This window comes from Misgurnus anguillicaudatus, chromosome 4 (assembly GCF_027580225.2).
Source record: "Misgurnus anguillicaudatus chromosome 4, ASM2758022v2, whole genome shotgun sequence".
In the NCBI taxonomy this organism is placed as follows: Eukaryota; Metazoa; Chordata; class Actinopteri; order Cypriniformes; family Cobitidae; genus Misgurnus; species Misgurnus anguillicaudatus.
Genome location: NC_073340.2, coordinates 21,918,849 through 21,938,281, shown reverse-complemented (window position 1 = coordinate 21,938,281; position 19,433 = coordinate 21,918,849). Strand labels below are relative to the sequence as shown.

The 19,433-nt window shown below is 39.5% G+C and overlaps 1 protein-coding gene across 1 annotated transcript in view; it reads left to right on the top strand.

Moving 5' to 3' along the window:
• Window positions 1-19,433, top strand: part of usp54b (ubiquitin specific peptidase 54b) — a 205,227-nt gene that overhangs the window by 80,399 nt on the left and 105,395 nt on the right. The window contains exons 4-6 of the mRNA XM_073866980.1: window positions 9,950-10,084; window positions 16,242-16,355; window positions 17,628-17,710. Of these exons, the coding sequence (XP_073723081.1) occupies window positions 9,950-10,084; window positions 16,242-16,355; window positions 17,628-17,710 (332 nt within the window). The remainder of the gene's footprint in view (window positions 1-9,949; window positions 10,085-16,241; window positions 16,356-17,627; window positions 17,711-19,433) is intronic.

Genomic DNA, 19,433 nt, shown 5'->3' with positions numbered 1-19,433 from the left:
AAAGGATCTATTTTGCATTTTACGGTGCTTAAAGTGTTAAATACACACAAGGTTATGTCAAAAACACATTTAAGTTGAACATAATCACAGGCGGTTATATTTTAAGTGAATGTAAACAGTCGGTGATCATGTGTATTGTTATATTGGATCAGTGCATTAAAATGACAGTAGCCTAGTACCTGCTGCAAAGTCTGTTATGTTAATGATAATGAAACAACAAACTCCTGTCACTCACTACTGTTGGCTGAAAAAAATTACCTTTAAAGGGACACAGGCTCCCCTAGAATGAAACATTTGATTACCGTTTTTGAATCCATTCAGCCAATTTCCAGGTCTGGCGGTAACACTTTTAGCATAGCTCGGCATAACCCATTGAATCTGACTAGCCCTTAGCATCGCGCTCAAAAATTACCAATGATATTACGCAGCACCCGAAAATAGTCCCCTTGGCTACATTCAATAGCAGGGGACTATTTTCGGCCACTGCATAATATCATTGCGCCTGCTGCAGCCATGGTACGGCAGCAAAGTCCTTGATTATTACGGCAGAATGTGAGTATAGTTCCTAGCCATATCTGCCTAGAAATCGCAACTTTTAATTTTCTGTCAGTCTTAGTACGCAGTGTAACTACAGAAGAGTCAACTTGTAAATAGGAAAAATATCGAAACTCTGTGGTTATTTTGGAGTGCGATGCTGATGGTCTAATCAGATTCAATGGATTATGCTAAGCTATGCTAAAAGTGGTAGCGCCAGACCCGGATATCGGCGGAAGGGATTCCAAAACAGTAAAAATCAAATGTTTAACTTCAAGGGAACTGGAAAACGAGCCTATTTTCAAGAAAGTGGAGTGTCATATTCATTGTAAAACCATCAGCAATGTGTTTGGAACTGTGGAATGTGGCATCTATGTATGTATATATCTATGGTCTTGATTGAATGGAGGCAGGGGCTAATTTGCATATTTATATCTATCGTTCGAGTTATTGTGATAGAGTAGAGGCGGGGACTATTTGCATATTCATAAATTCACACATACTAAATGAGGTAAGCGTGTAGAGTTAAATTCAAGCTGTTTTAAGGTATGAATGAAATGAATATAACAAGAAAACAATTTGCATATGTTGTTTTGATGCTTAAAGATGTGTTTTAAGTAATACAATTATCGACTACGGGGGACTTTAATAAAACTTGTGTATATTAACAGAGGTTGCAGTGTTATATGTTCATTTCTTAAAAATACTCTAAATGAAACACGTTACAGTTTTTGCTGGCTTTATTCGTATCAGCATCAGCTATTGGCTTACATGAGCAGAAAATTATCGTTTAGAATTTGAGCTCCTAAATTTTATTACCTGGAAAAAGATAAGTCAGCATCAGCCATGTAGTGCTTTGTTTTTGTGAATGGTGCATTTGATTTGTATGGTCTTTAATGCATTATTTTAGGAATTGACAAGTTTATATAAGATATCTTGCCTGTATGAAACACAAAAGCATCTATGAAATCCATTTCAGTGATTAAAATTTGCTCTCTGTAAATGAAATGTGTGTATGTGATGTGCTGAGACAGCAAAAATCAGACAGATTTGTACCATGAAAAGCCCTTAACATGTTGGTCAGAATTTATAATCGGTTACCAGAGCACTGTATGTCATTTACACTCTCTCACTTCCTGTTTTTTCAGTCCTTATTTCTCACTGTATTACCTGTTAGTAAAATTAGATGTCGGTAAAATTATCTCCTTTCCTATTCACTGTTAAACCACTGGGGGACTAAAAGCATTCATGTCACCCAGTGATATCACAACAAACCTGCAGACTTTAAAAAGATACATTTCACAGAAGAATTAAATTGTTGTCAAAATAACAAGCTTTAATCCCGCATAATGTAATTTAGAAATAATGATAATATACTAAAGTAATTAAGTTAATTTGACTGTGTTTTATTTCGGTTACAGTTTTTTTTCTCTAACCAGCTTTTATTTTGTCAAACATAATAGTGCACTTCTGCTCAGGCCCTGTGGCGAAGCTCAGTGTCTGCCACTGAGGTAGATTGTTGCCCCTCTGGTCTTGCCCTGGGCTCTTTTCTTCTACCGATTGTTTCTGTTAGACCTCATGAGGCGGTGACTCTGTCTTGCGGTCTTCGGGACCCTGGTGTAGCCTTGCATGGCGCACATTGTCACCTTTCTCATTTCTAATGGAGGAACGTTAGCATTGCTCCATCGGTTCTGAGAGTTCCTCACGCGTGCCGCCCGCCAGCCGCCTGCTTGCCAGCCATGTTATTGAAATTTAATGATCTAACGCTACTAATGAGAGCCGAAATAGACCCTCAGATGTGTTTATTGTTGGGAATATAACATTCATTTATTGATGTAAATAAGCCGAGATGTGCATTGACAATAAAACCACTTTCATTTTTCGCACCAATATGCAATACTTTTTACTGATTGCCTTTTAGACTTCATTGCATTTTCCACTTTTTGCACTTTCAGCTTTTTCCATTTACTGTTTATGGCTGTTTTGTTTTGTCTAAGGCCGTAAATGTCAGTTATGATGAGGGCATGTCGACATTTGTTATGTGACAATCAGAATGTGTATTCTCAACCCCCTAAAACCACTATCCTCACCCCTTTTTTTGACAATGAGACTGACGAAGCAAGCAATAGCCTTCACTTTATCGTCTTTGTTAACTATAGACCCGATATAGCCCAGCTATGAGTAACCCACTTTTAAAAAACCTTGAATTTGTTTTCTTGAAAATGTGTTTTTTGTCAAAATAACTTGCAAGATTTACTCAGTCAATATTATGATATACACTCACCTAAAGGATTATTAGGAGCACCTGTTCAATTTCTCATCAATGCAATTATCTAATCAACCAATCACATGGCAGTTGCTTCAATGCATTTAGGGGTGTGGTCCTGGTCAAGACAATCTCCTGAACTCAAAACTGAATGTCAGAATGGGAAAGAAAGGTGATTTAAGCAAATTTGAGCGTGGCATGCACAACCATTTCTAGAGTTTACAAAGAATGGTGTGAAAAGGGGAAAACATCCAGTATGCAGCAGTGCTGTGGGAGAAAATGCCTTGTTGATGCTAGAGATCAGAGGAGAATGCGTCGACTGATTCAAGCTGATAGAAGAGCAACTTTGACTGAAATAACCACTCGTTACAACCAAGGTATGCAGCAAAGCATTTGTAAAGCCACAACACACACAATCTTGAGGCGGATGGGCTACAACAGCAGAAGACCCCACCGGGTACCACTCATCTCCACTACAAATAGGAAAAAGAGGCTACAATTTGCACAAGCGCACCAAAATTGGACAGTTGAAGACCGGAAAAACGTTGCCTGGTCTGATGAGTCTCGATTTATGTTGAGACATTCAGATGGTCAAATCAAAATTTGGTGTAAACAGAATGAGAACATGGATCCATCATGCCTTGTTACCACTGTGCAGGCTGGTGGTGGTGGTGTAATGGTGTGGGGGATGGCACACTTTAGGCCCCTTAGTGCCAATTGGGCATCATTCTGACCAATTTCCATCCCTTTATGACCACCATGAACCCATCCTCTGATGGCTACTTCCAGCAGGATAATGCACCATGTCACAAAGCTTGAATCATTTCAAGATGAGTTCACTGTACTAAAATGGCCCCAACAGTCACCAGATCTCAACCCAATAGAGCATCTTTGGGATGTGGTGGAACGGGAGCTTCGTGCTCTGGATGTGCATCCCACAAATCTCCATCAACTGCAAGATGCTATCCTATCAATACGGGCCAACATTTCTAAAGAATGCTTTCAGCACCTTGTTGAATCAATGCCACGTAGAGTTAAGGCAGTTCTGAAAGCAAAAGGGGGTCAAACACAGTATTAGTATGGTGTTCCTAATAATCCTTTAGGTTAGTGTATATATTATATGTAATAATATTATAAGATATATATTTTCACAGAATGTACTTTATTTCATTGTTTAGGATAATTTTAAACAGTAAATCACAAAATACATATACTGGTCATCAAAGCTGGAAGCTGGTGCGCTGAAGTCCCAGCTTAACAAGCATTGGCCAGTCAGCTTAATTAGACCATGGTAATTGAAAAACATGATGGTCCATCAGCTAGAGCGGAACCAAACCAGCATTTACCATGACATTTATGATGGTCTAAGCTAGTCGTTTTTGCAGAGTTGGTGGAGAGGCTCATGAAGTGTAGTAATGTAGTTAAGTGGGTGACCTGTATTGATCATTAACCCGCATTGGATCTTCAGCATTTAAAGAAACCCACGCACTGAAACACATAGACAATAAATGCATGCTGTGCGACTGTATTCTAATGATGTTTACTTTTATAGAAGCTCCGTTGTGAATACTGTGACATTTTTTTTGTTATTTTAATGCAGTCAATGATTGAATTAAACCCAATTACAAATTGAAATTGAGATTCAATCCCTCTGCAATTTAAAAAAAGTGAACCCAGGGAGTGTTTAATATTATTGTAGGTTTGTACGTCACAAGACGTTCTTCCTATGAAAATGTGTGCGTATGCATTGCCCTTGTGAGTTTTGAGCAGTATGTGTCACTGCTGAGGATTGTGTCTTGTGTCTTTGAGCGGAGGTTAATGTCTCATTTCACAGGCTATGCCTCAGGGCTCGCAGCTGACAACACAATCTATGGTGGATTGTGTGTGAGTGTTTTTGCATAAAAGTTGGCTTTGAATAAAGGCAGTCCAGTCTTGTATGAGCGTAGAAGTTGCAAAGGTCCGCAAATATTATTATTGAAGGTAGAATTAGTCAATTAATCCACACAAACAAATCAAGTACATACTTTTGCCTTTCTTTCAGACTATATAATTTCATAGCCGGGGAGAGTGAATCAATACTACAGCATTGTCTTTCTCACTCGATAAGTTCAATGCTGGACTGGGGAGATGCGGGATAAAAGAACACAGTTTTTTTTGCATTTCGAAACGTTGAATGCTGCATGAAGTTGGTAGAAGTTGGATCGTGTTAATCCGATTACCTCCTAAACATGGTCTATTGTAAATTATTTTTACAAGCTCATCTGCTCATCCATTCTTAGGGGGCGTGCACACCAAAGCTTTTACGCCCACGGCTGGCACATGTTTTCAATTGTTTTCAATGAAAGCGCGCCGTTTTTTAAAACAGCCAGCAGCTGGCGGACTTTTTCCGTACTCAGCGATTGAGCGTCGAGAGTTGAAAGAGATTTAACTTTGGATGAAATGCTCAGCTCGTCAATGTCAGTTCTCACACGGCCGTCCAATCACAGTGGAGGAAAGGCGGGACAAATATCACAACAACTAACCAGCTCACAGCTCAAGTATCACAGCTACTAAAGCGCTCAGTTGAAGAAACCTGACGCTCAGCTGAAAACACAGCTGGTATTCAGCCGCGTTTAAAAGTTTTGGTGTGTACGCCCCTTAAAGGTGCAGTGTGTAATTTTAAAAGGATCTCTTGACAGAAATGCAAAATAATATACAAAACTATATGATCAGGGGTGTATAAAGACCTTTCTTTATGAACACCCTACTGAAAAATCCAGCTAAAACCAGCATAAGCTGGTAGCTGGTTTTAGCTGGTTTTTGCTGGTTTAAGGTGGTTTATGCTGGTCCTCCCAGCCTGACAAAGCTGGTCATGCTGGTGGGCCAGCTGGTATTCCAGCATGACCAGCTAAGTCCAGCTAGACCAGCGTAAAATGTGACCAAAACACACCTAGACCAGCTTGCTATGCCAGCAAAACCAGCTTCCTACACCAGCAAAACCAGCTAAAATCAAGCTGGGGACCAGCTAAAACCAGCTCACCAGCTTATGCTGGTCTTAGCTGGATTTTTCAGTAGGGCAGTTATGTTTTTATTACCTTAGAATGAGATGTTTTTTTCTATATACACCGACGGATCGGATTATTTTTCAGATCAGCAAAAAGGGGGTGGGGAAAATCTAATAACAAATAAAGAAATTGCAAACATTTATAAAAAATAACTAAGTTGCACATTAATAAGGGCTGACATTAGCATAAGGTACAGAAATCGAATTAAATGCGTTATAACACTGTCTTTATTGTATAAATTAAATATATTATTATTTTTAGAACTACAGAAGTGATTTTCTCTTTGTCTTGGGTTGTTTGATTAACATTATTAATGACACAGACTTATTGAGGTTACTGTCTCTTTAAAGGCGGAGTCCACGATGTTTGAAAGCCAATGTTGATATTTGAAATCACCTAAACAAACAATAGGTGATTTCCCCAATAGAATCTGGACCTTCTGTTGATAGACCCGCCCCACACATACGCAACTCGGCAAGGATGTTGGTTAGTAGACACGCTCCTTACTCCTGATTGGCTATAAGTGTGTTTTGGTAGTCGGCCCGTCTCCTTTTCCAAAGCGTTTTTCAAACATCGTGGACTCCGCCTTTAAGACCAAATAAGCAGAGACTGGTTTCTGACTGTAATCTAAATACACTTAAGACAAAAAAAAAATTTTATTAGAAAAAGAAAAAAATGTGGAGATCATTTTGTTTATATGTGTCCTGTCAATAATAGAAAGATTTTATGTTCGCTTGTTTGCGTCTCACTCGTGTGTGCACTATTGAGGGCACTTAAACGCGCGCACACAGAGACCGAGGGCGAATCCCAAACAGCGCAGCATAAAAACGTTACATTGTTTTTCATTGCTTAACTTTATTCGCCAAATGTATGTTAATGGACTACAGTATGAGACACATTTGCGCGACTCTCTCTAAAGTTTACACATCAAGAGTTCTGATCTTTGAAGGGCATACTGTGTGATAATCACGTCTGGACCGGACACATTCAACCGCATGTGCCTCTGTGCGTACAGACAACTGCTCACTTTAGCACCTTTTTGCGGTTAAATACATCCACACCGCATACATGTTGCTTCAGACAAGCACATGCAGGTCGCAGTTTCTGTTTGCGTCATCACAACATTTCGGCCGTATTGTTTTGGTGATAAATGTCTTTCGTCCGAAAACCAAAATGCTCTTTTGGGCCATTTTCGGACTAAAATTTTCGGTGACCGAATATTCGGTGCATCCCTAGTGGAACTTGCTGTAACGTCCTTACTAATTTAGTGAAACAAGCCTGTGTGTGAGAGAGAGAGGGAGGTGTGTACTGCTATCTCGCTCACGCTGAGGAGAGCAGAACAGACTGCAGTTAGGTAGGGCACTGATTGCCTAAATGATATATTTGCTGCGTACACAAACCAGACTTCCATTTGGCCCTTATCTGTCCTGAGTGTTTCATCAGCTCAGAGAGAGAGAGGGGGGGGTAGAGAGTAAGGGTAGAGGACTATAAAATATGTCCATAGGTGAAAATGACTCCAGGCTGTTTGCCGGTCTGAGGTGTGTGTGTGTGTGATTAGGGCTGGGGAAATGATGCAGTGGCTGAATTTTCCTCTCATTGAGTTTCCTCAGTGGGGTACATAACCCTCTGCTTTTGTCCCGCCCACTCTCACTCTCTCTCTCTCTCTCTCTCTCTCTCTCTCCTTGGCGCAGTGCAGTCAACCCACCGCATTACCTGTTTCAGTGCCATCGGCCTGTCCCGCTCATGGGAACCCCCCATCACACCTCCACCGAGGGGCTGCATTGGGCATTGTGCCCACTGCATACATTTATATAAGGCTTGCAAAACTGCGGTGTGTACGAGTGTGTGTCGGTAGCTGCAGTGAATATTTGCCTTTACTGTAGCCACTAGCGACATGAGTTTCGCCCGAGTCCATTTGTTCTGCTTATCAGAATGTCCTCTGGTAAAAGCACATTGTGTTGCAGTCATTGTTCATTGGGTTCAATAACAGATGCCAATGCTGATGGACGTGAGAATGGATTTCGCCGCAGGCTTTTAGGGCTCTGCGTTTGTTTGAATGTTCGGTGTTAATGAGCTCAGTATCTCATTGAAACCGTTGTCAGCTAGAGCTACTTTCTCTCGTTTTTAGCGAGAGACAGGACAAGCTGAAAAGCTTGTCTTGTCTAACGAGAAGTTGGCATAACTCGCAGTGTATTAAAGCCGATGTAAACACAATTTTTGGGTGCCATAATATTTGCATATTTGCCGTTTCAAATCCTACTGAGGTGGACAGCCTAGCTGGACAGCACTGTCTAGGTCAGGGGTTTTCAAACTGGGGTCCACCAGAAGGTTTTAAGGGGTCCCTAGAATATTTTTGTGAAATAAAAATAGTAAGTCTATTGCAGGGTTCTCCAACCCTGCTCCTCGAGAGGTACTGTCCTGCAGATTTTAGCTGCAACCCCAAACACAGGTGAACCAACTAATCAAGGTGTTCAGGGTTGCTTGATAATTACAGATAGGTGTGTTGGAGCTGGGTTGGAGACACCTGGTCTATTGTGTAGCCAATTATTTAAGTTGTGAAACAATGTGCTATCTTTATGATATCACAATTACTGTTTATCTAACACAGTTTCAATGTATCGTTATGCAAAATAAAATGGATACATATTAAGAAAGGGGTCCTCGGAAACATTTCATCATACTGTAATTGGGGGTCCCTGCCATCATAAAATGTTAAAAAAACCGTAGTCGAGACCGAGTCATATTTAAAGGGACATTCCACTTTAAAAAAAAAAAAAATATATATATATATATATATATATATATATTCATATATATATATATATATATATATATATATATATATATATATATATATATATATATTCATATATGGTTATATATTAAAAAATATGCTGTAATGCAATCATCTTAAGATTAAAAAACTTGTATAGTTGCTCCTCTATTCCCTGTCTATCTGAAAGCTGATTGTTCTGAAAAATGTGGTGTGCCCTGATTGGCCAGCTATCTAGTGCATTGTGATTTGCCGAATACCTTAAGTGTGTCATGGAAATGTTACGCCCCTTACCATATTAGGATTATCAGCTCCCAAAACATAGCGTCTCCATGACATGGTGTTTGCAGCGGCTACAACAATACTTTAGTGACAATAAAAGTTGCGCCTTCCTTTTTTGCGTATACATATGTGCGTGTCACCAAATATCCACTGAGAGTAGACAAGTTGTAGACCCAAGTGCAGTTTATTTAACAAAACAACATGAACAAACACAAAACATGACATGGCATGAAAATCTAGCAGATACTGATACATTAAACAAAGCTTGACAAAAGACAATGGGGACACAAGGGCTTTATAGAGACAAGGAACCAATCAGAACACGACACATCAGGGAATGGGGAAACAAGAGACAACCATGGCAGGGAAGACTTTTAAAATTAAAGACATGAACATGAAACAGAGAACTTCATAATAAAAGACATGAACAATAAACACAACACAAATGTGACAGTGGAGGTGTGTTTGAATAAAACGTTTCAGGAAGGCGTTGATGAGCCGTCACTTTTAGAAAGAATATCTCTTTGGGTTTGAGACTTCAATCTCTGCGACTTTATGAATTTTCTATACAGTATGCACAAATGGCTTTAAAACACTCTAAAGAAAAAGGAAAACATGAAATCCATCATATGACACCTTTAAAGCATATACAAAAATTACTTGACATATGTGAGTTTTGTCACGATACATGCGAGAACCAATGAGATTCAACGTGTCAGCATATTTAAACTTACTACGCTAATCTGTATATTTCCATGTATCAATGACTACATAAGATCAAATTACTTGCTACAAAGCCAGCGTTTTATGGCCTTGCAGACATGTTCGATCGTTTGCTGATTTAAAACTGAAACAAAGCTTTCATGATTTTTACTGATATAGTAGTTGATCTTGTTTATTATTTGTCTACTCAGTCGTATGAGACAGGAAAGCCTCTTTTCCATCTGTGATGCGTTTACACCACAAGTTGTTGTGTGTTGTTGCCCCGTCTCAATTTCTTCCATTTGCTGTTTTTATTTTTTGAGATGTCATTTCTGTTTTCGTTTTCAGAGCATCTTTGCCCAGTTCCAATACAGCAGTGAAAAGGTGCTCCCGTCCGACGCCCTGCGCAGCGCTCTCGCCAAAACCTTTCAGGACGAACAGCGTTTCCAGCTGGGCATCATGGACGACGCGGCCGAGTGTTTCGTAAGGCTTTATTTTATATCCTCGTCTCCCCCATGTCACGGTCTCTCCTCATAACTCACAAGTTATTTTTGCTGATATCACGATAAGCTTACGTCTTATCTCATTTCTTCACATCTCGCACTTTCTCTGTGTCTCCTTTGGCTCTGTTTCTGCTCTACAGGCATTTCCTCTCCTTCTCTCTCCTCGTCTCGCTCTCTCTCCTCAGGTCACCTTTCTGTTTTTCCTTTCCTCTTTTAGATTCTGTCAGCCTTGATCTTGAGAATCTAGACATGTTATGTGCTGCGTTGCAGGCACTGCTGTTTGTGCACATCCTTGCGATGTTTGACTTACCTTAGAAATAGAATCGTGAACTCTAAGGAGCTTCTTATAATATTTATGGATTTCACCCAGTACACAAATCAAGCTGTGTTTCAGTGATGTTTATGACAGGACATGTTGACATGTTTTTGATGACTGTATTTGATTCAGAGAGGCTTGCTCATGGAATGAAATGCGGTTTTACATTAAACAGACTTTGTGAGCAGGTTTATTAGATTTATTTGAAAAATTATGAATCAAAAAGGTTTTCATTGTTGAAAGATTGAATTGCACAGCTTTTATCTACCATGCATCATGGTCATATGCCTGTTATGTATGTAGGGTTGCAAAGTGGCGGAAAGTTTCCGGTAAATATCCATAAACTTTCCAGGGGAACTTAATCTGGGTGGGGAATTTTGAAAATATTGAAAACTTAATGGGAATTTACAGGAATTTGTGGCAATTATTTGAAAAATTTGAGAAAATGAATATAAACTATATTATATAATCAATTTCCATATATTCTCATCGAAACAGGGTTCCCACGGGTCCTTGAAATCCTTGAAAGTTTGTGAATCTGGGGGGTGGAGTCAAGGAGTCAAGTGTTTGAAATATACATACATAGATACAGGTCATTGAAAGTGCTTGAATCTATTTTATGCAAGAAGCTTTCTGGAAAAAAATCAATATTAATCCCTGTGTAGTGTAGGATAATATCATAAAATTTCTAGCCTTTTAAGCACACGTGTTAAACTGTTCGCTTTAAATGCTTATATTTTCTGTAGGCGAATGTTGATTCATACCAAAATGCATTTTTTGCATAATTGTGTTTGACACATGAAAAGTCTCAGGTTACGTATAACTGTTCTTCCCTGAGAAGGGAATGAGACGCTGAATCTCCCTTGCCATACTAGGGTGACCAGACGTCCCGAAAAATTCGGGACAGTCCCGAAATCTAAGCTGCTGTCCCGAATCCCGAATCCTGCTCTAATTGTCCCGAAAATCATACTGAAGCTAAATCTTAATCCCGAATCCCGCTTTAATTTCCCCGATAATTAAAGCAAAATCTTGAGTAGTAGTTGTCTGATAAAACATGAGCGAGGAGTTTAAGTCATCCTGCAGCCAGCCCCCGCCGGCTGCCCATTGGCTGCAGCCCGCCGCCGCCGGCTGCTCATTGGCTGCAGCATCTTGTTTTTATACTGTAGGCTCTCATTGTGCTGGCAGCAGTTAAAACCTCCGCGAAATATGCTGACGTTGTATTGTTTCTATTAATTTATCTAATTCAGATATATGCAGAAAGACAATAGGACCTTTTGTTTTATAGAGTTGACTAAGAGAGCGAAAGTTGCAGCAGCCGCGAGGACAGTTGAAAGTGCAGGCAGTGACAGTCAGTCGCGTGAAGGAGTCAGATTGGTCGAGGACAGGCAAGGCACTTTGTTAAAAATACTTCTAAACGTATTATATAAAAAATATTTCTATACGTATTATATAAATTTATACGCATATGTACTTATATTAATAAAAATATGATTAGTTCAGTAACTTCAGTTTGAAATTCCTTATTTTTATTATTAAGTAAAATAAAGAAAACTATTATTGTATGAACTATTACTGTATAAAGTATAAAATACTATACGTATTATATAAATTTATTTATATGCATATGTACTTATATTAATATGATTGATTTAGTTTGAAATTCATTGTCTTTTATTATTAAATAAAATTAATAAATAAAACTATTATTGGATGACCCCCCCCCCCCTTACGTCTGCCCCCCCGTCCCGAATTTCAGCCAATCTTCACCCTATGCCATACTTCCTGCATCCATGTAACGGCGTCTTTGGCAATATTTCAGATAGCGATATACTTCCTGGCTCTCACGTCACTCTGTCTTTGTCGTTAAGCCTCACCATTGGTTGAATTTGATATACACATTCAGACGCACTTATCCCTGGAAGCGTCCCCAAAGTGTCACCATAGTGATGCAGTGTGAGTTCCCTCGAAAGGGAACTGTAATAATGTATCTTAAAAGGTAACACGATGTAACCTTGCTCTCACTTAAAATATGTCCCCACATTTATTCCTTGAATTTAAGGGTACTGGACCTGGAAAGTCCTTAAAAGGTCCTTGAAATTGACGTTAACTAAGGTGTGGGAACCCTGTGGGAAGTTTCCAACCTTGAAATTCCCAGAATTTTGCCACCCTATATGTATGGTTATCTTTCATTAGCTTTGGTCTAAATTACAGCTGTCACTATGATTAAATAATCATCTAATCACGATTGTTTGACCTCATCGCGATGATTTTAGATCACCGCAATGATTGCACATCTCTCTAAAAAACACAAGGGGGAGCTACAGCACCTGTATTAACGAGACCGTGTCAGATGGCGCTCCTTAACTGACAGTGGAACACGATATATTGCAAAGCCATTCAATACAATGGATAAAACTGCATTTATAGAAATGCTGCAAAACTTTGATAAGCAGTATGAACTGCCAGGTAAAACATATGTTTCCAAAACAGCAATTACTAATTTAGGAAGTGAAGGATGCTATTCTTAAGGATCTGTAAGGAATTGATGCAGCCACTACAGACATGTGGTCCAGTACTAATATGACCTTAGTAGGATTGGCTACTATTTAAGGCCTGTTCTGGTATATTTTTTCAGACACTTTATTGTGTTTATTTCTTATGAAGAATTTATAGTTTTTAAAAGATATATTCATTAAATACTTACTTTTGTGTAATGTGTATTAATATTTACCATTAGGTAAACCTATTTAAATTATTAAAAATAAATTAAATAATCATAACAATGTGTGAAAGTTAAATTAAATGTCAAAGCAATAAAACAGACAATTAATCGTCATAATCATCAAAACCCTAAACAGGCAATTAATTGTCATAATTGGCACAATTTATTAAACAATTTACCGTCTGCCAAATTTCATAACCGTGACAGCCCTAGTCTAAATCTGTAATGTTTTCAGGCATCCAGAATTTAACACTTTTCCAAACAAATAAAAAGTCTAGATTTTATCGGACACATGCGCGTTGTTGCAGTTATGCACCTGGTCCGAAGTTAACTTATGCCGAGTTCAGACTGCACGATTTTAGCCCTGATTTTGACTCGCCGACAGGTTTTGAGAAATCGCTGACAAATGGCTGAAATCACAGGCAAATCGATGCTCGTGCACGCGAGTGACAATCACACAGTGTGAATTATAAAAGACGCGTTCTGAGAGGATTGCGACGAGTCGCCGACACCTGTGAGATATTTGGCATGCTAACTATCTGGACCGGTCGGCGATTCAAAATCATTCCGTGTGAAATGTGTTTTGACTGACAATAACATCGGCGATGACCTACATCCAATGAGAGAGCAACATACAGGACAGCTGGAAGTTCGGGGAGGAGTCTCTCCAAACATTTCCTCATTCATAATTTTTATTTCTTTTTCTTTCTGCTGCAAATGAGCGCACATGCAATTTGTATGGTAAACTTCTTGCGGATGACCATTTTTAATAATAATCCCAGTCTCACGTGAGAACTCCGGTCTTGCACGCGTGACCTCGCGCTGTTTCCTTCATGTCACTTCTCGCGTGCGTTTGGCTGTGAGACGTAGTTTGCGGACCGGAAAAAAGTTATCGGCGATTCTTCTTACGATAAAGTCATGCAGAATGAAAACCCCTGTCGCCAATCCATCATGCAGTCTGAAAAAGCAGCGACTGAACGCTTCCTCAGATAATCACGCAGTGTGAAACCACAGGTGACCCGACTAGTTTGAAAATCAAATAGTTTGAACTCGGCATTACGCTCTGTGTTTGTTTATCGGTCTGGCTAGTAGCTAAACTCTGTAACAAATACCTTCTGAAAAATAAAAATGTTTCGGTTTCCTTAAGACGAGGGGAGACGTCGAGCATAGATCACCGCTGTACAAAGTAGGTTTGGCAGTTTAGCAGCAAGCCAAGAATTTAAGGATCTTAAAGGAACAGTATGTAGGATTGTGGCCAAAACTGGTATTGCAATCACAAAACTTGTGGCCAAAACTGGTACTGCAATCACACAACTGGTGGCCAATACACAAAATAACAACATAACCATCAGTTGAGGACTGCAACTCCACTTTTTAAATGACAATATCCTGACCAGACCACTGTTGTGAGTGATATAAGTATTTGAAATGAAAATGATTTCTTAATGTCTAGTAACATATCAGGGCCATTTTATGATTAATAGATATACATTTCTTACATACTGTTCCTTTAAATTCTTAGGGCCAGATGGGTAACAGTGGCAACGTGTGTGCCCGATCAAACCATCTATACACTATTACAAAGCATCTGCGTAACAGTAGACAGTAAGGCAGTACAGTCCGTTTTGTAATTGTGACTCTAGAATTCAGCTTGTCCTCTGGACCCCTACTATTACTGAAGATGAGATCAGATAATTTCCCCCCATAAGACCTTTCTCCACTCACCAACTCACTCCACTAATCCCCAGACCTGATTATTTGGCTCTACCTGATTAAGGACCATAGATTGCGTTTATCTCACATTTATGTCCTTAAAGGACACGCTGCGTGAGCATCAATACAGATAATTGCTTTTAAGCAAATAAGCAATTGAACGATCATTCACGGGCCAGCAGCTGAGCTGTCCAATCAAGATAGCTCGCAGAGAGACCCTTTGATTGGCTCTGTCTTAAATACCCATTTATATGCATCCTGTACTGTCTGTGTCAGGGCTTTTCTGCCATAGATTTGTGAATGCAGCTGTGCTTACTCATAAGGTCACAAAAGACAGCATCATCAAAGTGTTATTTAGTTCAATTAGCACCTCGTCTGCAGTTCTGCAACAAAGGTCCGTTCCTGTCCCGGACTTATTATTTTTAGCTGCGGATCTGTTGAATGAAGCTGCCACAATTTTTCTATTTTGCTTGACTGCCGCATTTATGAGGCAGAGGCGGGCACAGAGCCAAGCCACTCGTCTCGCCATCCCTCTCTGCTTTTTGACGCCGACCCCTCTCCCCTCGTGCACGAAGGGTGGTACATTAGCGAAATGCCAACTCTTTATTTTTGCATTTCTTCTCTGTGCATCTGCATCCCTGCATACATAGTTGTGCTATTTTCTAAGTGATCAAAGGCCCTATTGACTTCTATAGTATTCTTTTTTCCTACTATGGAGGTCAATAGGGCCTCTGATTGGTTTGGTTACAAACATTCCTCAAAATATATTCCTTTGTGTTCGTCAGAACATAAAGCTGTGTAAATTTATTGATGCATCCTTATTATTTCTTATGCATCCTTACTTCTGTTTTAAAGTGCACTGCAAGCTCCATGCGTGTTGGAGGAATGGTCGTTGGTTGTTAGTGAGATGAAAGGAGCAGAACGGAGGAGTTGATATATGGTCCTGTTCACTTCCTTCGCCTTCTCTCTCTCCCCCTCGTTCGCCCCGTATTCCTTTGTCAGGAACTTGCAGTGTGATCGATTGATTTTAAATTTGTTCAGCCAGGGAATCAAAAGGACTCTTATGAAAAATAGATGTGTTCTTCTCACTTGATCAGATTAACGTGAAGTGAGTGCTGACAGAGAAAAATGAATATATGAGTCGGACCACACAACTCATTCTCTTTAACGCGCATACACAAACAAAAACTCAAAGACACCTCATTCTTTAATGGCTCGCACAAACATTCAAATTGTTGTATTACAATGAAATGCACTGATAAACGTCCTTTTCTAGATTTGTTTATCAGAGGGAGATCAATGACACATAACCCAATGGACAAATGCTCGGGTTACACACGCAGACACTTATTGGAAGAAAGCCAACCTGTCTGTTTGTTTTTTTAGGAGAACCTCCTGATGAGGATACACTTTCACATCTCGGATGAAACCAAGGAGGACATTTGCACGGCCAAGCACTGCATCCCACATCAGAAATTTGCCATGACACTTTTCGAACAGGTTGGTTGTAGTCTTTCACTAGGGGGTGGAATCCATTTTAGTCTGATTTAAGACTTAAAGAATTAGTCCATTTTCTTTAAAAAAAATCCAGATAATTTACTCACCACCATGTGATCCAAAATGTTGATGTCTTTCTTCGTTCAGTCGAGAAGAAACTACGTTTTCCGAGTAAAACATTCCAGGATTTTTCTCATCTTAATGGACTTTAATGGACCCCAAAACTCAACAGTTTCAATGCAGTTCAAAATTGCAGCTTCAACGCAGCCCCAAAGGACTCCAAACGATCCCAAACGAGGCACAAGGGTCCCATCCAGCGAAACGACTGTCATTTTTGGCAAGAAAAATAAAAAATATGCACTTCTAAACCACAACCTCTCTTCTTCTTCCGGCTGTGTGACGAGCCAGCGCAACCTCACGTAATTGCGTAATGACATGGAAAGGTCACATGTTATATATATGAAACGCACATTTGCGGACCATTTTAAACAATAAACTGACACAAACACATTAATTAGTATTGTTCGACATACAACAACGTCGGAACAGTCCTCTTTCTCCACACTTGTAAACACTGGGGGGTAGTTTCGCATACGTCATCGTGACCTCTTGACGTGATGTATTACGTGAGGTCGTGCTGGCGCGTCACAGGTCCGGAAGAAGACGAGAAGTTGTGGTTTAAAAGTGCATATTTTATTTTTCTTGCCAAAAATGTTACGCTAGATAAGACCCTTTTGCCTCATTTGGGATCGTTTAGAGTCCTTTGAAACTTCAATTTTAAACTGCATTAAAACTGTTAAGTGTTGGGGTCCATTAAAGTCCATTTAAATGAGAAAAATCCCGGAATGTTTTCTTAAAAAAAAAACACAATTTCCTCTCCACTGAACAAAGAAAGACATCAACATTCCGGACGACATGGTGGTGAGCAAACCATCCGGATTTTGTTTTTAAGAAAATTGACTAATCCTTTAAAAAAGATTAAAAGAAATCGTGTTGACTCACAAACATTATGTTAGCAGCTCAAAAGGTTGCAGTTTTGATCCCAGGTAATGCACATAATGATAAAATGTTGCTTTGGATAAAAGCGTCTGCCAAATGCATAAATGTAAATGAATCTGTTAAAGCTCTTTTTGAATTACAATCTAACTCACTCCCTGAACCTCTGAATCAGTATTTGAATCGTAATATTCACATGTATGATTCACAACATTCGGCTTCTTTGTGTTTTCTGCAACTTTGAATATATTTATATGTTATGTGTTTCTTTCCTTTTAGTGTGTTTGTAATAACTGTGGAGCCACGTCAGATCCTCTCCCATTCATTCAGATGGTGCACTACATCTCCACCACCTCTCTGTGGTAAGCGAAAGACCACACTTTCACACCAGTATGCATACATAAGAATCTCCAAGGGAGCTGCACTTAGTAAATAATCAAGTAGTCATTTAGCAGATGCTTATGTCCACAGTGACTAGCACGCATGACATTTATTGCTCCCTGTTATCTTCTACTCAAGACGCAAAGTGGTGGCAGCACATGCATTTGAACCTACAACCCTCAGATATTTAACCACATGGTGCCACATACCCCAGACGTCATTGTTTCGGTTTGCCTTGTGCTGCAAAAATGATGGATTCTCTCACTGTTAAGAAAAATTTGAGACTTAAGTGGGCTTTCTGAGCATGTGCGTGGTAGTTTAGAGGTGGAAATGGAGGATTGTGGCCCCTTTGTCACCCTGATGTTGACTGAGGGGTTTGATTTACACATAAAACTGGGACCTGAAGGTAAGCAGCCATGCACACACTGTATATCGCGTAAGTGACTGACCAGCTTCAGCTCAATGCTAAAGCCAACCCGCCAGGCTGAAATAAGGCTCTATATCACAGGTTATTAGCTGTCATCACACATACCAGCCCCACAAGAGTAATCTGGCAGAGCTATGTACAGGAAATGTCTCCACCACCCCTCCCTTCTATTCTCACACCGTACAAGTATACAGTATTCTTACATACATTTACTGTTTGTATTGATTTTAGTTATTAGTCTCTGACAGACTCTACCTGACCCTCTCACCCCCCGGTTTTATATATATATATATATATATATATATATATATATATACACAGCGGGGAAAATAAGTATTTAACACATCAGCATTTTTATCAGTAAGGGTATTTCTAAGTGGGCTATTGACACAAAATTTCCACCAGATGTAGCCATCAAGCCAAATATTGAATTCATACAAAGAAATCAGAACATTTAAGTATACAAGTTGAGTCATAATAAATAAAGTGAAATGACACAGGGAATAATTATTTAACACATGAAGAGAACAAGGTGCAAAATGGCATAGCAAGCCAGGAGGAGATCACTTGAAATCTGTCAGTATTGAGAGAGAAACCCTGCCCCCTATCAGTACTAATTGATATCAGTTACTTTAGTCCTAATTGATGGCCTATAAAGGCTTCTCATTACCCAGGAGGCGCACAAGTAAGACTTCATGATGGGTAAAAGCAAAGAACTCTCTCAAGATCTTCGTAATCTTATTGTTGAAAAAGCATTTTGATGGGAATGGTTATAGGTGTATTTTCAGAATGCTGAATGTTCCTGTGAGCACTGTGCGGGCCATTATCCGTGGGGGCCAGATGTGTCAAATACTTATTTTCCCTGCTGTATATACATATATATATCACATTTTTAGCTTTAATTTATAAGAAATGTTCTCTTTCTCGCTCTCTCTCATATGTAATATATGGCAATTATAAGATTATGAGAAAGTGGACCACTCAGGACATTGGTAGGACACAACCTTATGCTCCCCATGGAGTGATGTCCCCACCCCCATTATGTCCACATTCTGGGAAATTATGAAGAAAGACCAGCAGTGTCTCCATCACTTATATTTTCCCCACAATAAAGATTTTAGAGGGTTAATAATTTTGCATTCAATAAGGGAGAATTAATTGACTCATAACATGTTTATTTGCATGGAATTACCGTGAATTACGTACATAACTGTGGACTTTTGAATGGAGTATACAGTGTACATCTGGTACTGGCATACTTTCCTGTACATTGCTCC